This window comes from Perognathus longimembris, chromosome 14, assembly GCF_023159225.1.
Source record: "Perognathus longimembris pacificus isolate PPM17 chromosome 14, ASM2315922v1, whole genome shotgun sequence".
NCBI classification, from domain to species: Eukaryota; Metazoa; Chordata; class Mammalia; order Rodentia; family Heteromyidae; genus Perognathus; species Perognathus longimembris.
Window position 1 is genome coordinate 9,785,194 of NC_063174.1, and position 22,039 is coordinate 9,807,232.

A 22,039-nucleotide genomic window follows, 5' to 3' on the forward strand; every position below is an offset into this window, starting at 1 on the left:
TCTAAAAAGTTCCTTGTGTTCGTTACAATCAGTTCTCTTTCCCAACTACTTGTAGCCAAATTCATCTGCCTGGCACATATAGTTTTGCCATTTTTAGATTTTCATATAAGTGGAAACATACAGTATGTACATAACCATTCTGCTTTTTTCACTTAGTAGAATACAACTAAAATGTATTCTTATGGTGTGTAACTTGTGTGTGTGTTTTTTTTTTTTGAGATGTAGTTTTGCTATGTTACTTAGATCAGTCTTGAATTCAGGAGCTCAAATAGTCTTCCTGTCTCAGCCTCTCAAATAGCTGAAAACTATAGGTGTGTGCCACCATGTGTAGCTTGAGATTCATTCATGTTGTTGTGTGCATCCTTAGTTTTTGGTTTTGTTGGGTATTATTGTGGGGTAGGTATTGTACCCTTGAGCCACACCTCTAGTACTCTGTTGTTCGAGATTGCCAGTTCTTTGTGTGTGTGTGTGTGTGTGTGTGTGTGTGTGTGTGTGTGTGTGTGTGTGTATGTGGTTAGTTGTGGGGCTTGAACTCTGGACCTGGGCACTGTCCCTGGGCTCTTCAGCTCAAGGCTGATGCTCTACCACTTGAGCCACGGAACCACTTCTAGTTTCCTGGTGGCTAATTGGAGATAAGAATCCATGGACTTTCCTGCCTGGGCTGTCTTTGAATCTTTTTTTTTTGGCCAGTCCTGGGCCTTGGACTCAGGGCCTGAGCACTGTCCCTGGCTTCTTCCCGCTCAAGGCTAGCACTCTGCCACTTGAGCCACAGCGCCGCTTCTGGCCGTTTTCTGTATATGTGGTGCTGGGGAATCGAACCTAGGGCCTCGTGTATCCGAGGCAGGCACTCTTGCCACTAGGCTATATCCCCAGCCCTGTCTTTGAATCTTGATCCTCAGATCTTAGCGTCCTGAGTAGGTAGGGTTATAGGTGTGAGCCACTGGCACTTGGCTGCCAGTTCCATTCTTTTTTTTCCCCTTCGTTTAGCAGTTTATTTCATTAGGGCAGTTAGTCATAAGACTACTGTTTACATTCAAATAAAAGTCTGTATAGGTGTAAGTTTTCATTTTTCTTGGCTAGATATGAGATTGCTTAGGGATTATATAAGTATATGTGTAAAATTACCAAATTTTAAATTTGATAATTTCTAAAATATTTCTGTTGTTTGTACCATTCTGCATTTCTACTAAAAGTGTTTGGTAGTTCTAGTTGCTCTACATACTTGCTTTCGTTGTTTTTTGGGTTTTTTTTCCATTTCAATAGTGTAGTATATGTACAATGGAATCTCACTGGGAAATTTTTCCTCATGTTTATTGGCACAAAGGGAATTCCTCTCCTTTGTAATATTAATATAATAATATAAGCTCATGCAATTTTTTTTTGTCTTTTCCTTTTTGGTACTGGGGATCGAACCTAGGACATTGCACTTGCTAGGCAAGTGCTCTGCCACTGAGCTACATCCCAGCCCCTCATGCAATTTTTGTCTCTTGTCCCAATAATAAGCATTTTACTCCCCTCAGGGATGGGAAACTTTTTTTTTCTGCCAATAGCCATTTGAATATTTATAACATTCAAGGGCCATATAAAATTATCAATACAAGCAGATGGGCAGGGAAGGCTGAGGAGAAGCAGGTGTGTCTTTCCCATTATATACAGAACAAATTAGTGTTCATGTTGATTTCATAGACTTTCCATAGATTGCCACAGGCTGGATATTCCCCACTTGTACTCCTGATCCAGTTTGGGATTGCACAGTAACTTTAGTTGTCCTGTTTCTATGGTCTCTTTTAGTCTCCAGTAATGAAAATCTCAGTCTTTACCAAGTGTGGTGGTGCATGTCTGTAATTCAAGTATTTGAGAGGTTGAGGCAAGAGGATCCAAGCCTGGGCTATATAGCAAGACCTTGTCTCAAAATAAAAATTTGAATTGTCTTTGTCTTTCTTGGATCTCACAGGTGTGGGTGTGGGTGTATACACATGCATATGCATGCACATGCTAATCCTTGAGTTTAAACTTGGGGCCTGAGAGCTATCCCTTAGCTTTATCACTCAAGGCTGGTGCTGTACTACTTGAGCCACTTCTGGCTTTTTGCTGGTTAATTAGAGGTAAGAATGTCATAGACTTCCCTTTCTGGTTGGCTTCAAAATGTGATCCTCAGATCTTCAGCCTCCTGAGTAGCTCAAAAAGATTGCTATGTGAATTATTAATGATGAGGCTGTGTGCTGCCTAAGAATTTGTTCTTCAGTACTAAGAATGGAACCCAGGGCCTCGTGTATACTATACTGCTTTACTACTGAGCTACCTCTCTAAGCTTTGCCCAAGGAAATCTTTTGCCTCTCCTGGTATTCTAAAGAAGCTTTTGTTTTCTTCTAAAATCTTCAGTTTGGGATTTTAGGTTTAGGCTTAAAACCCGTTTAAAATTTTTTTGATCATGTGTGAAAGCTTATGCTGGTAATCCTAGCTATGGAGGAGACAGATTTGGAGGATTGTGCTTTGAGGTCAGTAGGGATGAAAAGCTTGCAAGATGTCATTTCAACCAATAAAAAATGGTATGGCAACAGAAAAAGCCTGAAGTGGTGCTGTGGCTCAAGTGGTTGAGTACTAGCCTTGAGCAAAAGAAGCTCAGGGACAGTGCCTAGGCCCTGAGTTCAAGCCCCAGGACTGGCAAAAAAAAAATAATGGTATGGTAGCATACATCTATTGTCCTAGCTACTCAGAAAGTGGATCATAATCCAGGCTAGCCTGAGTATAAATCCAAGACCGAATTCATAAAATAACAGCATGCATTTTTTTTTCTCTTCCTAAAAATAAAGGGAAGAAAAGGATAGCAGATGAGGTTTAGAGGCATGGCTCAAATGGTAGAATGCCTGCTTAGTAAGTACAAGGCCTTGAGTTCAAGCCCCAGTACTGCCAAAATAACAATTATTGTTCATTGTTTTTTGAATGTGATATGAAATGAGGATTGAAATTTTTACATTTTGCCTTTTGTTATATTATTTGCTTCTTCTATTTCTGCTTTTTAATTCTGTTGTCTTTTAAGTTGAACTTGCTCTTTTGTGTTCTGGGCTAAGGTTCAAACACAGAGTATTGCTTGCTCATACGGGGCTAGCGCTGTCTCACTAAGCCACATCCCCATATCCCATCTCTTTTATTTTGAGACAGGGTGTCAGTGTATTCCAGGCTCACATTGTAGTTCTGGAACTCCCAGTGTAGCTCACACCAGCCTCAAATTTGCTATCTCCTGCTTCAGCCTCCCAAATGATGGAACTTCAGATATATGGGGCCATGCCTCTTTTTTTTTTTTTTTTTTTTTTGCCAGTCCTGGAGCTTGAACTTGGGGCCTGAGCACTGTCCCTGGCTTCTTTTTGCTCAAGGCTAGAACTCTGCCACTTGAGCCACAACGCCACTTCTGGCCTTTTCTATATATATGTGGTGCTGAGGAATCGAACCCAGGGCTTCATGTATACAAGGCAAGCACTCTTGGCACTAGGCCATATTCCCAGCCCCTAATTCTTTTGCTTGTCTTGAAAAAAAAAAAATATATATATATATATAGATGGCCACAATCCTTTCCATCTCTGCCTCCTGAGTAGCTTGAATTACAGGTATGTAATATTGTGCCTGGTTCTTTTTGTAGCTTTCTGAAGCATAAACTCAGATCATGTTTATAGGCATTTCTTCTTCTTCTTTTTTTTTTTTTTTTGTTCAAGCATTAAAAGATGCATTGTCTTTTATTTCTTGCACTCAGCAGTCACAAAGCCTTACTGTGCATCAGGCCTTTGTTTATTCAGGCACTCACAAGGGGGCGCTCATGTTCAAGTGAAGTGGATGACACTCCACTTTTTGAGATGGGAGCATCAGAGTTGCAGACTTCAAAACCAAACCTTTCAAATGTCATCTTCTCTCTATCTTGTAACTGTCATTCTTTAGTATGTTTAAATATACAGTTTTTTTTTCTTGTTTTTTTTTTTGCCAGTCCTGGGCCTTGGACTCAGGGCCTGAGCACTGTCCCTGGCTTCTTTTTGCTCTCTGCCACTGGAGTCACAGCGCCACTTCTGGCCATTTTCTGTATATGTGGTGGGTGCTGGGGAATCGAACCCAGGGCTTCATGTATGCAAGGCAAGTGCTCTTGCCACTAGGACATATCCCCAGCCCCCCTAAATAAACAGTTTTTAACACAGAATTCCTATTCCTATAATTCAGTATAAACTATTTCATCACCAGGAGCAAGTACTTTCCTTTTTCCTTCCACACAGATCTCATTTGACATTTAATATCACTTATTTATTTTGATTATTTGTGTGTTTTCCCATTAAGCTCCACTAGGAGATTCTTGTCTTTTTAGAGGTAAAGTGCTAATCATATAGTAGGTGCTCAAAAAATATTTGTTTAATGTTTGAATGGATGATCCTTAATCAGAATAACCACAAGTAAACAAAAACCTGTTTTCCAAAAAGAGAAGCTAAACCTGGGAGCCTTGGGCTTTCATCATAGTTGTGCTGGTAGATGTGAGGCTTACTTCTTGCTTACTGAACTGTACTTCAAAATTGTGACATTTCTCTCTTTATGACTATTGTGTGGGTCAGTTTAGCAGTCCACATAGTCTAATTATACATCAAATCAAACTGCATGTAAAGTCTATGAAATTATAGAAGGATATCAGATAATTATATGATTTTGTATCCATTAAACTGACTTTGTAAAATTTCATTTTGGAAGAAGGTATGCCAAATTTGTATTTTAGGGTTTGGGTTTTTTTTTTTTTTTGTTGGTGGTGGTTTTTGTTTTGTTTTGTTTTGTTTAACTTTTGGCACTACTGGGTTTTAATTTGGGGCCTGAGTCTTGCTAAGCAAGTGCTCTACCACTTGAGCCACATCCCCCATCCCTTGTGCTTAGTAATTTTTCAGATATGTTTATTTGTTTTGTTTTTGTTGCCAGTCCTGGGGCGTGGACTCAGGGCCTGAGCACTGTCCCTGGCTTCTTCTCGCTCAAGGCTAGCACTCTGCCACCTGAGCCACAGCGTCACTTCTGGCTTTTATCTATATATGTGGTGCTGAGGAATCGAACCCAGGGCTTCATGTATATGAGGCGAGCATTTTACCACTAGGCCATATTCCCAGCCCCAATTTTTCAGGTGTGGTCTAGTGTTTTTGCCTAGGAGAGCCTAGAATATGGCCCTCTTATCTATACCTAGCTGGGATTACAGGCACTCACTACCTTGCTCAGTATTGCTTTTTAAATTCTTTTGAGTCAGGATCTCTCTATCTGGTCTATGCTGACCTTAAACTCACTATGTTGTATGGACTGGCCTCAAACTCAGTTCTCGTGCCTGGGCTTCCTGAGTGCTGGGATCATAGTAGAGAAGCACCATGTTTGCCCTTTTATTATAAAGTCACCTTTTACAATAAAATTCTTAATAATTTCTTGTTATGTTTTATCTGCCCTTTTTTTAGGAACTGAAGATATTTCAGACATTTGTAAATTCTTGTCCTCCTTTTGATATTGTCATTGATGGCCTCAACGTTGGCAAAATGTGTCCTAAAGCTTGTGATTCTGAAGTTGTAAGTATAATCTTTATTTTGTTATTCTCCATGTCAAGCAATACTTGTTGCATCTGTTCGTGGGCTTCCTTGTGGCTCTTGTGCTATCTTTTCTTTCTCTAAAATTAAGCTCAGTTATCTAAGATCTACTCTTTTTATCTCTGGCCAGATGAGTAATATGTAAAGCCTGGGAGTAAGAAATTAAGAAGTTAAAAGAAAGACTATCAGAAGGCCAGATCTGCCCTTTTTCTTTTTTTTTTTTTTTTTGGCCAGTCCTGGGCCTTGGACTCAGGGCCTGAGCACTGTCCCTGGCTTCTTCCCGCTCAAGGCTAGCACTCTGCCACTTGAGCCACAGCGCCGCTTCTGGCCGTTTTCTGTATATGTGGTGCTGGGGAATCGAACCTAGGGCCTCGTGTATCCGAGGCAGGCACTCTTGCCACTAGGCTATATCCCCAGCCCAGATCTGCCCTTTTTAAAAAATCTCCATTATCTTACTTAAGTTTGTGCCCTCTCTTTGGTATTTGGTATTACTCTATTCCTCTAGTTGAAAATGATAAATATATCCAAACTTACTATCAAAAGATATTAGTCACTCATTACTTTTTTTGTGTGTGTGTGATGCTAGAGATTGAATCCAGAGCCACTCTCACTTGTGTGCCATGCTTCCAACCTTAAAAGTTGCCACCATTGGAGAAAAGATTGCCCTTCTTAGTATTAGACTTCATCTAGGTCTGATATTCAAATTATAATTGATTAAGAATTGAAACCATGCCACATACCTATAATACCAGCTTCTTGGGATGTTTCAAGTAAGAACTTTACAGTTTGAGGCTGGTATAGGCAAGAGGTGCGAGAGACCACATTCCAGACAATAGTTGGGCACAGTGGAATACTTCTGTCATCCTAGCTATGTGGTAAGCTAAGATCAGAAGGATCATGGTTCCAGGGAAGCCTAGACAGAAAGGTTCTCAAGACTATATCTTAGTAGAAGAAGCTGGGTATTATGGAATGCACCTATTATTTAGTAGGAACTAAATGATAGAATTACGGTTCAGGCACACACCCAGGCAAGAAGCAAGAGCGCATCTCAAAAAATGACATACAAAAGGGCTGGAAGCCTGGCTCATTGCTTACGTGCCAGCCTAGCAAGAACTTCAGACCATAAGAGGCCCTGAGTTCAAACCATAAAAGTAAAAAATCACCATTAAAGAAGAAAAGAGAAAGGGGAAATGAGCCATTTGCAAAAGGCCAAGATAAGATGAGTGTGATGTGAAGTTAGCCCCTGGCAAGAATGCAAGATCTTGAATGAAAAATAATTTTAAAAAGAGGTTGGGCTATGCCTCAAGTGATAGAACACCAGATTACCACATGCAAGGCCCTGAGTTCAAACCTTAGTACCACTGAAAGAAAGGAAGGAAGGAAGGTGAGAGGGAGAGAGGGAAGAAAAAAAAGAAAGAGAGAGGAAAAGGAAAGGAAGCCAGTGATATAAAAACTGTAAGTATATGAGCTAGGCACCAGTAGATCATGCCCATAAATCTAGCTACTCAGGAGGCTAAGATCTAAGGATCATAGTTTGAAACCAGCTCAGGCAAAAACATTTGTGAGACCCTCTTATCTCCAATAAACTATCAAAAAATGGAGAAGTGAAGCTCTGGCTCAAGTGGTAGAGTGCTAGCCTTGAGAAGAAGAAAAAAACAAAATCCAACTCAGGGACAGCACCCTGAGTTCAAGCCCCAACAACAGCAAAAAAGTCTACCTGTCTGTCTTTCTGTGTGTCTATCTGTCCATCCATCCATCTATCTATATAAACTATGATGGTATTTAAAGAATTGCACTTTGTTTTAATTATACAAGTAATAAATGTCTAATGTATAAGGTTTGGAAAAACAGAACCGAAAATAGCATATAATCCTGCCATTCAGCAGTAATCACTTTCAGTGTTTCGTTTCTTCCCACTATTTTTCCATTTTTTAAAATCTAGTTGAGTTCTAACTGTGTAAAAGTACATTTTCAGTTATAGCTATTGAATACTGTCACTAAAAATGAAAATAAAAGAACAAATATGCACTATTTTTGCATTTGATCGGAAGGATCTTAGAGGCAAATGTAATATTCTGCAGCCCTGGTGGGAAGAAGAGATAACTATGATAGATGTTGTTTTAAGAAAATAATAATCTGTGAAAATAATTCATTACATGGCAGAAGGCTAATTTTCCAATAGCATCAAGAATCTTGTAAGTCTGTAAGACAATACACCATGTAGTAGAAATGCAATTTTTCCTTATTTATAATTATAGACATGCAAAATGTTTACTTTCCTTATTGCTACTTTTTTTTTTTTTGGCCAGTCCTGGGCCTTGGACTCAGGGCCTAAGCACTGTCCCTGGCTTCTTCCCGCTCAAGGCTGCCACTCTGCCACTTGAGCCACAGCGCCGCTTCTGGCCGTTTTCTGTATATGTGGTGCTGGGGAATCGAACCTAGGGCCTCGGGTATCCGAGGCAGGCACTCTTGCCACTAGGCTATATCCCCAGCCCCAGAATGTTTACTTTCCTAATTGATAGAGATGCAAAGTTTTTCAGATGAAGAGGGAAGATGGGAGCCATATAGTTTTTGTTTTATTTGTAGGTCATGGAACTTGAACTCAGAGCCTGGGCTCTATCCCTGTGCTTTTTCCCTCAAGGCTGGTGCTCTTACCACTTTAAGCCACAGCTCCATTTCTGATTTTCTAGTGGTTTATTGGAGATAAGAGTCTCTCAAATTTTCCTGCCTGGGCTGGCTTTGAACTGTGATAGCTAGGATTATAGGTTTGAGCCACTGGCGCCCCATCCCATATAGTATTTTTTTAATGAATTAATTTATTTATTGTCAAAGTGATGTACAGAAGGCCATATAGTATTTTGATGGATGAGTTAGCCATACCTTTTAGTTTCTGAAGTATTGAAATTCTACTTGTAGGAACGAACATATTAGTTTATACTAGTACACAAAATGAATATCCATATGCAGTAATTATTGCATTGGCAAGCAGAAAAATCTGAACAACTGTAAAATCTATTAGTACAAAACTTGGTATGTATTGAAATATCCATGTAAATTAATGTCTATCTCCATATGCTGATAGCCAAAATCAAAGTGTCAGAGGAAAGTTGAAGAACAACATGCCTAATGTCATTATATTTGCATTAAACAGAAAGGGCTACCTCTATATAGATAACTGTTAGATAAGTTTGGTTATGCCTAGAAAATTTCTAGAGATTTACATGCTCGTGTGTGTGTATCTGCGCATGTGCGTGCACGTGCGCGCGCGCACACACACTTCACAGTAGTTACTTTTGGGGGCTGGAGGTACAGAACAAGAGAATGAAATGACTTCTATTTTTAATTTTTTCTTTTATAAATAGGCATTATATTCTGTATTTAAAATAAGGAAAGCAAAATATTTTAGAGACATTCTTGGTTAAGTATTCTAAAATGCTTACTGGGAGTTGAGCTTGGGACTTGTTAGGTACTCTACCATTTGAATCATGCCTGCAGCCCCTTTTTGCTTTAGTTATTTTTCAGATAGGGTTTCATTTTTTGTCTTTGAAAATATTTATTCCAAAGCCTGGCACATAGTTCAGTACCTTTATTTTTATTTTTTGCCAGTTCTGGGGCTTGGACTCAGGGCTTGGGCACAGTCTCTGAGCAGCTTTTGCTCAAGGCTAGCACTCTACCACTTGAACCACGGTGCCACTTCCAGGTGTTTCTATTGATGTGGTACTGAGGAATTCAACCCAGGGCTTCATGCGTGCTAGGCAAGCACTCTACCACTAAGCCACATTCCCAGCCCCATTCTTGTATAGTCTTAAGCATCACTAGCCTTTTAAAAGCACGGCCATGTGAGTGTACTTATTGACCATGGTTGTAATTTCATAAAAACTTAAAAGTGTGGTTGTGGGCTGGGGATATAGCCTAGTGGCAAGAGTGCCTGCCTCGGATACACGAGGCCCTAGGTTCGATTCCCCAGCACCACATATACAGAAAACGGCCAGAAGCGGCGCTGTGGCTCAAGTGGCGGAGTGCTAGCCTTGAGCGGGAAGAAGCCAGGGACAGTGCTCAGGCCCTGAGTCCAAGGCCCAGGACTGGCCAAAAAAAAAAAAAAAAAAAAAAAGTGTGGTTGTTATTTGGAAAGTACTTAATCTCATAGTTTAAATATCTGACAATTATGACTCTTTTGTCAGTTTTGATTTTCATTCTTTTTGAACTGATGCTTAGAATTTAACTTATGTCACTAAGTAAATGGCTAACTTCTCTGAAAGGTAATTTAAGAAATTATATGGAGAGTCTGGAGAAAATTAAGTATTGTTACAAGTGTTAGAGAGAATAGGCTAGGTTTTGCTGTAGTAATGATTCAAAATTTTAGTGTCTTAAAACAATGAAGTAGGGGCTGGGGATATAGCCTAGTGGCAAGAGTGCCTGCCTCGGATACATGAGGCCCTAGGTTCGGTTCCCCAGCACCACATATACAGAAAACGGCCAGAAGCGGCGCTGTGGCTCAAGTGGCAGAGTGCTAGCCTTGAGCGGGAAGAAGCCAGGGACAGTGCTCAGGCCCTGAGTCCAAGGCCCAGGACTGGCCAAAAAAAAAAAACAAAAAAACAAAACAATGAAGTAGGCTTGGGAAATGTAGCTTAGTGGTAGAGTACTTGCCTAGCATGCATGAAACCCTGGGTTCGACTCCTCAGCACCACGTAAACAGAAAAAGCCAGAAGTGGCTCTGTGGGTCAAGTGGTAGAGCAAAAAAAAAAAGCAAGGGACAGTGCCCAGGCCCTGAGTTCAAGGTCCAGGACTGGCAAACAAACAAACAACAATAACAAAAAAAGTGAGGTAACCAGATGCCAGTAGCTCATGCCTATAATCCTAGCTTCTCAGGATGCTGAGATCTGAGGATCACAGTTCAGAGTCAGCCCCGGTAGAAAAGTCCCTATGAGACTCTTGAGCACAAAGAGGCTCATGGATAGCACCCAGACCCTGAGTTCAAGCCCCAGGACCAGTAAAAAGAAAAAAACAATGAAGCCTCTGGTGGTGGCACAGTATCTATAATCTAAAGCAGGAAGATCATGAGTTTAAGGCTAGCCTGGGCTACAAAGGAAGTTCCAGACTACTTTTAGTAAGACTATATCGCAAAAACCAAAAAAACCCCACCAACCACAACAAAATTTATTTTGTGTTTTCCTATATGGTCGTTTGTGTTCCCATTCTTTCTTATTCTAGCACCTAGAATAAATGAAATGGGAAAAGGAAAGTGAGAAGGGATATTCTACCGTGTAAAGCTCTGCTCTGACATGATACCCTTCTTTACAAAGAGTTTATGCAAATTACCTAGCATATCAGAGTTCAGTAGGACTGAGGAAACAGTCTTACAATGTGCTCAAAAGAAAAATGAACATTTTCAAATGGCCATCACACTGACATTGGTGATATCTTGCTTGTTATCACTGTTAAGTCTAGCTAGCCCAGGAGCCAAAAGGAGTTTCAACATGGCAGTACAAACAGTTGTTGGCTAGATTTATTTTATATTACATTATATTTTATTGATTTATTGCTTGATTTTTGTTCATTTTTGAGATCTAGTTCCTTCATTGTAGTTTTATGTGGAAAAAGCTAATACTTTTCTTTTGGAGTGGGGGGCAGGGGGATTACTGTAGCCTGAAGTCAGAGCTTTGCACCTTGCTAGTCAAATGCTCTACTACTTGAGCCAAGCCCACAGCCCTTTTTGCTTTAGTTTTATTTCAAATAGGGCCTTGAGTTTTAGCCTTGGACAGCCTGGCCTGCAATCTCCTGTTTATACTTCTCACATCCCTAGGATGGTGGTCTCACATCATCATGCCAGCCTAAAGGGTGAAATGAAATCTCCTCAACATTTTCCTAGATTGGCCTCCGACTGTGTGCCTCCCAATTTCCCCCTTCTGAAAACGTGGAATTCTAGATGTGTGCCTGCCTAGCAAGAGTTTGTACTTTTGTTTCTTGTTGTTCCTAGGATGATTTTGGAGGGAATTCTACAAGTCTCTGTCACTCATACTTTACACATACTTTCACAACTTTCTTAAAATGAGTTTTTCTTTTCAATTATTAAAACACTAATAATAGGCGACATGAAACTGCTTTGAAGGGACAGGGACAGCATACTAACTTTTCACTTAGAAAAGAAAAGGGCATAAAGTAGAAAGCTGCTTGTACTGCATTTTCTCTCATTGTCTCCCCCACCCACATGCCTCCCCATGGTTCATTCCTTGTGCTTTTGTTCCTATTCCTTTTGTGGTCTGCATTTTGGATATCCAGTGTTCATAAGCTCCTCTAATAGAGTGGGGGGGGGGGAGGAGTACATCATTTTAGTTAATCTTGCTGGCTGCCCAAAATGCTGCTCCTAAAAATAAAGTTTAAAAAAATGCTGCTCCTTATTTTTTGTAGCTGAGAATTGGTTAAAATGGCATCTGCAGAATGAAAACTTATAATGTAATTTGAAAGAATTATGGCCAGACATCTGCACTGAATGCTTTCATTCTTATAGCGTGCTTGGGGCATTGAATGGAAAGTAGTTGGGTGGAAACTGCAAAATTCATTTTGATTGCCATCTTGTAGTTCCTTTTTACTACAGTGAGAGAAAAGTGGAGGCGAGAGGATTAGCCATTGAAGGTCATTTGCCAGAGCATTTGCTTGGCACAGAGTTCTCATTCTCTTTATTTTTTTCCTGCCACTCAAAGTCATTTTATTTCTCTCTGTCGATTTATGTAGCCTCTTGTAAATGTTTCAATACATAAAGCACCTGAGACACAATAAACTGTGGTTAGTATTTGTGAGTGTGTATACAATCATGAGTATATTGTTTTAGCGCAGAATAGAAATGTTCAGAAGTTTGTCATCAGTTGTGCTTGGAAATTCTCTCAATAATATGAAAGTAACAAGGAAACTCATACCTTCTTTATCATCCCCCACCCCCGCGGTCCTGTGGCTTGAACCCAGGGCCTGGGTGTGCTGTCCATGGGCGTTTTAGTGCTCAAGGCTAGCACTCTACCACTTGAGCCACAGCACCACTTCCAGCTTTTTTGAGTAGTTTATAGGAGATAAGAATCTCACGGGGGCTTTTCTGCCCAGGCTGGCTTTGAACCATGATCTTCAGAGCCACCAGCACCCAGCTTCCTTATCATTTTAAGAAGAACAAATGTGGGGCTGGGGATATAGCCTAGTGGCAAGAGTGCCTGCCTCGGATACACGAGGCCCTAGGTTCGATTCCCCAGCACCACATATACAGAAAACGGCCAGAAGCGGCGCTGTGGCTCAAGTGGCGGAGTGCTAGCCTTGAGCGGAAAGAAGCCAGGGACAGTGCTCAGGCCCGGAGTCCAAGGCCCAGGACTGGCCAAAAAAATAAAAAAGAAGAACAAATGTTAAATGTTGGCAGTGGAATTTCTTATTTTTTATGTTTTACAAGTTTATTTTTAGTACAGATAAGGATTCAAGTGTCTTCCATTCAAAAATGTTGACGTGTGGCACAGAGCACACTACCTCCCTCTGGGACTGCAACATTATTACGAGGCTGCACAGGCTGTGAGGGAGGAGGGGCCCAGCCCTGGACCATGAGGAGGCAGGGTGTCCAGCCCAGGCCATATGGCGTGGCAGCCTAATCACATCCTCTGACTCAGGACATAAAGACCTAAATCATTAAGATTTCCATTCTGTATAGCCAGTAATTTACAAATCAACATTTCTTTCAAGAGATTACAAAGGTAAGACTATATGCCTGGGCTGGGAATATGGCCTAGTGGCAAGAGTGCTCGCCTCGTATACATGAAGCCCAGGGTTGGATTCCCCAGCACCACATATATAGAAAATGGCCAGAGGGGGCGCTGTGGCTCAAGTGGCAGAGTGCTAGCCTTGAGCAAAAAGAAGCCAGGGACAGTGCTCAGGCCCTGAGTCCAAGCGCCAGAACTGGCCAAAAAAAAAAAAAAGACTATATGCCTCTTGGAATTGCTGCTGTGCTTCCTTTTAAATATTCTTCCCTGTAATTATTTCTTCTCTGGGTAAACACTATCTCCTGAGTTATGGCACCATCCCAGAGCTGGGGATGTATGCTCATGCATAGTATGAACAAAGCCCTGGGTTTGATCCCCACACCACCACCCCCAAAAAGTTAGTAAATAAAAGAATGCTTAAAAACAAAATAGGGGTCTGGATGTGGTAGCACAAACACAATCCTGTAATCCTAGCACTCTGGAAGATGAGGTAGGAGGTTCATGAGCTCAAGACCAGCCTGGGCTGCACAATGAGACCTTGTCTTAGGAAAAAAAAATCCACAAGTTAACACCCATAAAATAAATGAAAACAAAGTACGCTGTTATGGAAAACAGACCTGTTGCAATTTGGGACATAAGAAACATAGTTTAAAAGCCAAAAAGGCCTGTGAAAGTAAAAATCAATGCTAAAAACCTTATGATGATAATAATAGTGTTAGTAATAATGATGAATATAATGATAGTACCAACTAGTTATTGAGTATCTTCTGTGTACCAAGCTCTTTATATTTTTGTTTTTTAAATTTTTATTGTCAAACTAATGTACAGAGAGAGGTTACAGTTTCATATGTTAGGCATTGGATACATTTCTTGTACTGTTTGTTACCTCCTCTCTCATTCCTTCCTCCCCCTTATATTTATTTTTGCATTTAACACTTGAGCCTATGAGGCCAGGGCACCAGTGGCTCACTCCTGTAATCCTCACAACTCAGGAGGTTGAGATCTGAGGATTGTGGTTTGAACCCACTCCAGGGAGGAAAGTTCATGAGACTTATCTTTCATTAAGCTCCAGAAATTCTAGAAGTGGAACTGTGGCTCAAGTGGTAGAGCACTACCATTGAGCAAGAAAGCTCAGGGACAGCACCCAGAACCCAGGTTCAAGCTTCAGGACTGGCACACACAGAATCCTGTTAGCTGGACAGTACCTCCCTTTTACAACTGGAGAAATAAGAGATCTACTCAACTTCACCACTTACTGGCGACTTCAGGCTTTTGCTTTAGAACCTTTCTACTCTTTCAGACAGCTCTCCAGTCCCCAGCAGTCTGTGGCAGCAGCAGTGTGCATACATGAGATAAAGATGCGAGGACAGGCTTTCTGCTAGAAGCAATTGAACTTTCAACAGGGAGAAGAGATTGCCCAAGTTGAAATAGAAGAGCTGTTATAAGAAGATAGAAAGTAGCCACGTGTTGGTGGTTCACACCTATGATCCTTGCTACTCAAGAGCTGAGATCTGGAAAGTAAGATTCAAGCCAGCCTGGGCAGGAGGCTACACTATAAACATGGTTCAAGTGGTAAAGTACCAAGCAAATTTCAAATGCAGTACTAGTAAAAAGAAAAAGAAAGTAGATTATAATAGATCATGTTCAAAGTGATAAAAGCCTAACAATCTTAGTTCCATTTTAGAAGTAGACAAATTAAAATTTTGGAGGGAAAATTTGGAAATGTAAAGGAAGTCCTAAACTGTAATGATTATATTCTATTTTATAATGATGACTATAATGCAGAGGCTGGGAATGTGGCTTAATGGTAGAGTGTTGCCTAGCATGCATGAAGCCCTAGGTTCGATTCCTCAAGCTGGAAGTGGTGCTGTGGCTCAAGAGATAGAGTGCTAGCCTTGAACAAAAAGAAGCCAGGCCCAGTGCTCAGGCCCTGCGTCCCAAGCCCTGGAACTGGCCAAAAAAAAAAAAAAAAAAAAAAAAAAAAGATTATAATGCATTTTAGAAAGTTCTCCCTACAATGTGATTTTAAGTGTTATTGTTTATTCAGAAATTCATTTACATGAAAGTTACATATAAACATTCATATGAGTGAAGTATCCTCAGAGTGTATTTTGTTATCTAAAAGATGTTATTAATCAGGTGCTGGTGGCTCATGCCTGTAATCTTAGCTACTCTGGAGGTTTGAGATCGCTGTCTTTGAGCCTCTTTGTGCTCAATGCTAGCATTTTACCACTTGAGCCACAGTACCACTTCTGGCTTATCTGAGTAGTTTATGGAGATAAGAGTCCCACAAATTTTCCTGCTTGAACTGTGATCCTCAGATCTCAGCCCCCTAAAATTACAGGTATGAGCCCCTACCACCTGGCTTCCATGAAACTCTTAGTTGCAGTAAAACTACCAAAAAGCCGGAAGTAGAGTTGTGGCTCAAGTGATAGAGAGGTAGCCTTGAATAAAAGAACTAAGGGACAGTGCCCAGGCCCTGAATTCAAGCCTCAGGACTGACACACAGGCACAGAAAGATGTTATGGTTTATTTGTTTTGAGGCAGAGTTGCAGTGTTGCTGAGGCTGGCCTGAAACTCACCATGTTGCCATGGCTGGCCTCTAGCTCATGATCCTCCTGGAGTATTGGGATTGATTATATGTGTGTACCACCATGCCCAGCTTTACATTTAGAAAACAGTAGCCAAACACTGTCTTATTTTGTAAGTGGTAATGTAAGTTCCGTGTTATAGAATCAGTTTGATATTGTACTCAAAACATATACTGACTGATATAGCAATTCCTCTTCTAGAAATCTATTCTGCAGAAGTATTTGCACAAATATATAAATACGCACAAAATGTATACAAATTTTCATTGCATCTTTGTATAGCAAAAATTGGGACTCACAGAAGCCAGTTGAATACTGGAGGTAAATTTACATTACTGACACAGAAAGATACCTATGATGCATGAAGAAAACAAATTGAAATAAAATGTAAGATAATCGTGGTGGCACATAATTAATTGTTCATCTCAGATACTAAGGCTAGATAGAATAGGAAGATCCAACATACAAGGTCAATATGAGCAACTTAACTTAGGATCTGTCTCAAAATAAAATGAAAAGTGCTATGGATATATATAGTTCAGTGGTAGAGTGCTTGCCTCGCATGAGTAGAGTCCTGAATTCAATTTCTACTACTGAAAAAAAAAAAAAGAAACAAAATTTACAGGGTGATCCCATTTTGTTTAAGATGTATTACAAAAATTGTTATGCATGTATATGTTTCACAAGACAATCTGGAAATAATTATGTACTTAAAATTAAGTGTTGGGGAAATGAACTTCACTTTTTCTAAGTTTTATTACTCTTCTTTCTTTAAAAAAAAAGCATCCCACATATTTAAAGAATAAATTAAAATCTTCAAAGAAGAAATTTAAAGAAAAAATAAAATAATTCAAGGAATTGAAGTTTTGGTGTTTTTTTGTTTTGTTTTTTTGCCAGTCCTGGGCCTTGGACTCAGGGCCTGAGCACTGTCCCTGGCTTCTTTCTGCTCAAGGCTAGCACTCTGCCACTTGAGCCACAGCGCCACTTCTGGCCGTTTGCTGTATATATGGTGCTGGGGAATTGAACCTAGGGCTTCCTGTATATGAGGCAAGCACTCTTGCCACTAGGCCATATTCCCAGTTCCAAGAAATTAAAGTTTTGAATGGTACAAACTTTAACACAAATATTTCTGCCACACAGTAGAATGTTGACTCTCAAAGTTGAGCAGTATCAGAACACGTGGAGGGCCGGGCCTGCATCCAGCTCCTGATGGCGAAGGTTGGGTTGGGGCTGAGAATTTGCATTTTTAATAAAACCCTGGGAAGGCTGCTGCTGTAAGATCTGGGAACACATTCTTGAGACTCACTGTTACATAGAGTGGTTTTTGAGGAGTGCATTCCTACTGCTTTACAGAAACAAGCAATTATAGACATCAAATCATTAAAAAAAATGATTCTTAGAGTAGAATTCTTATTTTGTAGTATGTGTGTGTGTGAACACCTCTGAGAGCTGGTGAATGAACTCAGGGCCTTGTGTTTGCTAAGTAAGCATTCTACTTACAGCCCCAAGCCTGTTTTGTAATAGTGGATGATAATAAAGTACATACTTGCCTCCACTCAAATAACAGTGCTAACCTGATTAACTCAAACCATGAGCTAACCACAAATCTTAGCAAAAGAGAAATGAAATAGTTCCACCTGCAAGCCAAGTGCTGAAGACCCGGAAACTGCGCATATTCTATGGATCCAGGCCCTGTTGTCATCGGGACAAAACAGCAAATAACTAACCTTCAGGAACAGTTCCCCCGCATCTACATTTCTAATTATTCTGATGATTTCTCAGCATAACAATTATTTAATGGTATAGCTAAAGCTGGAAAAAAATCATGAAGAATGACAGGCAAATGACTGAGACCTAACCAAGGTTAACTGGAGCCAATTTTTCCAACTCATATCTGGGACTCAACTTGCTCTGATTTAGCCAAGGCACATTGTGATATCACATGATAATTTAAATGACACTAGGCGTTGTTTAAGCAAGACATCTGGCAGGGCGGCTGGCTTGGCTATGGCTCAGCTTCTCCAGGGTAACTGTACTCTTCTGTATCCACTCAGCAATCTAGAGCAATCCAGATTCTACACAACAGAATTTTTTTCTATCTGCCCTAACTAACACCATAGCCACTGGCTTTATAGTGCTATTGTGCAAAAGCATGTGAGGAACTAAATGTTTTTGTTAAATTTACATTTGAACACATGTGATTTGTGTCTGATAGCTATCATATTTGACAGTGTAGATTGCACTTGAGGCTTTGTTCTGTTCTAAACCTGGATCCATGGCATCTACCATCCAGCACTGGTGTTAGACAGGAAGTGACCGGAAATCTATTTTTTATTTTTAAGCTATCTGTATGAAACTCATTTTAGGGAACTGGAGCTTGCTCCTAAGAATGATACACTTCTGTTTTCAAAAGAGAAGTTAGGTTTCCTTGACCAATAGTTTATGTTATTAAAGAGTTTTATTAACATTATTATGATTTAAAGTAGCTAAAGTTGCCATAACAGTGGTATAACCAAATACCACTAATTACTTTCAAATAAATAAATGAAGGAGCCCAAGGTGAAAGTGTTCATTGGGATAAACCTGAGACTAAAAACAGTTCAATTGACTACCAAAAGCAATGAAATGACATTTTTCTCCTTAGAAGATTTAAAACATCTAAATAAACCATTATTAGTGTGGAGTCATGGGATCTGAATCCTAAGAAAGTAAACAGTTCGTGGAAATGATAAACTTGAATTGTATATCTTAGAATAGCTGATCTGACAGCATCACTTAAATTCTATTTTATTAATATTTAAGATGTTTTTGTTGTTTATTTGTATTTTTTTTGTTTGTATTTATGATGCTGGAGAGGAACCCAAGGCCCTTTCATGCTTGGAAAACACCCTACTACTGAGCAACATCCCTAGCCCAAGAGGTTTTTAATCTATAAGCTCATTACCTAGGAAAAAAGTAAATCAAATCATGATTCTTTATTTTGAAAATTATATCTGCCTACTTAAAGGTGATATAAGTGATTTGAGGAAATAAATATTAGTGGACACAAGTACAGAATTCACTGAAGAACACAAGGAGTGGTTCTTGTTGTTTTCTTTCTAATATTTATCTTTTGTAACAGTAACTCAGGGAAGTCACATTGTCCTAGGCCAAACCTGTCAGTCTGACTACTTGCCTCCATCATGTGCTCAGATTTCTATTTCTGTCATCTAACCTGCTGTGAGTCTGTCTATACCACTTAGAATTGTTCTTTTTTTTCCCTTCCTTCCTTTTGTTGGTCTTAGGTCTTGAATTTAGGGCCTGGGCACTGTGCCTGAGCTGCTTTGATCAAGACTAGCACTCTACTACTTGAGCCACAGCTCCATTTCTGGCTTTTTGGATAGTTACTTGGAGCTAAGAGTCTCATGGGCTTTTCCTTCCCTGGCTGGCTTTGAATTCTGATCCTCAGATCTCAGCCTTCTGAGTAACTAGGATTACAGTTGTGAGCCACTGTTGTCTGAGTAGAGTTAGTCTTTTATGTACCAGCTGCTAATGAAGCAAATGATGAACTATCAGTTGAGTTTCTAGTGAAGTGATCAAGGGCAGTGAGTAGGAAGTTGAATGAAGCCATAGAATTAGTTAATTTTGTTGTTGTTGTTTTGGGTAAGTGTTGGAGGGTGGAAATGAGGTTTGAACTAAGGGTCTTATGGTTACCAGGGAGGCATTCTACCACTTGAGTCATACCTCCAGCTCCTTTTTCTTTACTTGTTTTTCAGATAGGGTCTCAGTTTTTGCTTGGGCCAGTTTAGACCAAAGTCTGCCTACCTAGGCTTCCTATATAGCTAGAATGATAGATGAGTGCCCTCACACCCAGATTGTTTATTGAGTGAGATGGCATCTCACAGACTTTTTGCAGGGGCTCTCCTTAAACTTTGATTCTCCTGATCTCAGCTTCCCAAGAAGCTAGGATTATAGACGTGAACTCTACCTGACTAGTTTCTATAATGAGTTTGACTTTATATTCCTTTCTTTCCACATGTCCCAGAAAGCTGCACTTTGCATAATATTTGAATGGAAAATTCCCAGATTACATTAGTCAAATGACCAGGTGTCTTGTTAAGAATAAATTGCCAAGCTCCTGTACCTGTTATCTCTGGTAAAATCTTAATAGCAAGTTGATTCCTTGTCTTAATGTATCTGTGTGATAAATATTTGGGGTGTGGTGAAATTATCTTTGTGAATCATTATTGTGTTTATTTTGCTTCTATGACAATATTTTAAAACACCTTCCTTGGGAATGTGGTAGGTAGAAGCCACCTATGAAAATGTAATGCTGGAGCTGAAAATGTGGCTTAGTGTAGAGTGCTTGCCTAGCATGCATAAAGCCCTTGGTTCAATTCCTCAATACCACATATACGGGAAGAGCTGAAAGTGGAGTTGTGGCTTAGGTGGTAGAACTACCCTTGAGCACAGAGAGGCTCAGGGACAGAGCCCAAGCCCTGAGTTAAAGCCCCAGGACCAGGGGAAAAAATGTAATCCCATGTTAACTACACACACACACACACACACACACACACACACACACACACACACACACACACGTTGTTAAGTCAATAAGGTAAGTAATGATTCCAAAGTAAGTGGTAAATTTACCTAAGCTTTTCTTAGAAATGCTGTAAATTTTGTGTGTGTTTGATTTGCAACAGTTCAGACTTCTTTTTCTGGATAAATGGTTATAGTAATATACATAATACAGTAAATAAAACAAATTTAAAAGAAAATAAGGGGCTGGGAATATGGCCTAGTGGCGAGAGTGCTTGCCTCATATACATGAAGCCCTGGGTTCAATTCCCCAGCACCACGTATATAGAAAATGGCCAGAAGTGGTGCTGTGGATCAAGTGGCAGAGTGATAGCCTTGAGCAAAAAGAAGCCAGGGACAGTGCTCAGGCCCTGAGTCCAAGGCCCGGACTGGCAAAAAAGAAAAGAAAAGAAAACAAGGTTAATACAAGAAGGCCTAGAGGGAAAAAAGCTGATGGAAACAAAAGGTTTAAGATATGTATAATGTGATCTCTTGTTTTTTGTGCTTTTCATGGGCTTGAACTCAAGACCTGGACTCTCCCTCAGCTTTTTTACTCAAAGATAGTGTTACAACTTGAGCCACAGCTCTACGTCCAGCCTTTTGATGTTTAATTAGAGATAGTCTCATGAACTTTCTTGCCTGGGCTGGCTTTGAACAGTGATCCTCAGATTTCAGCCTCCTGAGTAGCTAATATTACAGGCCTGAACCACCATCTCTCAGTCTGTAGGTATTTACTTTGCTATAAATTCTGTCAACACACTGGAAGATGTAATATGATCACTTAAGACCAAGGGCTTCATACTTTCATTTACCCTATATTGTTCCTAAACATCCCACACTCCCATTTTATTTTATTTTTTTCCTTTTTTATTTCTTTTTAAAATTTTGTTATAGAAAGGTGATGTATAGAAGGGTTATAGCAACGTAAGTCAGGTAAGAGTACATTTTTTTGAGACAGTGTCACTCCTTCCCTTGCTCCCAGTTTTTCCTTCCTATCCCCACCCATAACATGTAGTTCATTTTCAACATAGTATCCAGTGAGTACCATTGCTGCATTTGTTCACCCTTTGTCCTTCCATTTTCATGCTTCCTGTTACATTCCCCAAGACAAATAGAACAAAAAGGAAAGAAAAAAAAGACAGCAAAAAAGAAAAACCTGTTGGTTTCACTTCCTGGAGTTCATTTTGGTAAATATTATTTTGTATGATCAGATACACATAGGCATTGTGCATTTCTGGTCCTCCATACTCCCATTTTAAACATCTCTTTACCTAAAGAAGTTCTCAAAGGAGGTGGCTTGGGGATAGGGTAAGAAAAAAGAGGTCAAAACTTTGGAGAGGGGAGGAGTTCAAAAACAGATCTGATTCTGGTATATCTTCCAGTGAGCTATTTCTATCATAAGACTCATTAATGTGAAAGAGACTCATGTGATTGTAAGATTAAACAGAACAAAGTTCAGGGAAAGTGCCATTATTCCTCCTATGGAAACCCTTCAAGGGGCAAGGCTAGGTGAGGGGATTGTGTAAGAATTGGCAGAAAAGCCATCAGAAGTGTGTATGAGCATGGGGCCTCTGAAGGTGTC

The 22,039-nt window shown here is 40.0% G+C and overlaps 1 protein-coding gene across 2 annotated transcripts in view; it reads left to right on the forward strand.

The window, feature by feature from the left end:
* Window positions 1-22,039, forward strand: part of LOC125363340 (protein only RNase P catalytic subunit) — a 110,240-nt gene that overhangs the window by 34,497 nt on the left and 53,704 nt on the right. For both annotated transcript variants that reach the window (XM_048362498.1, XM_048362497.1), the window contains exon 5: window positions 5,454-5,561. In XM_048362498.1, coding sequence (XP_048218455.1) covers window positions 5,454-5,561 — 108 coding nt within the window. The remainder of the gene's footprint in view (window positions 1-5,453; window positions 5,562-22,039) is intronic.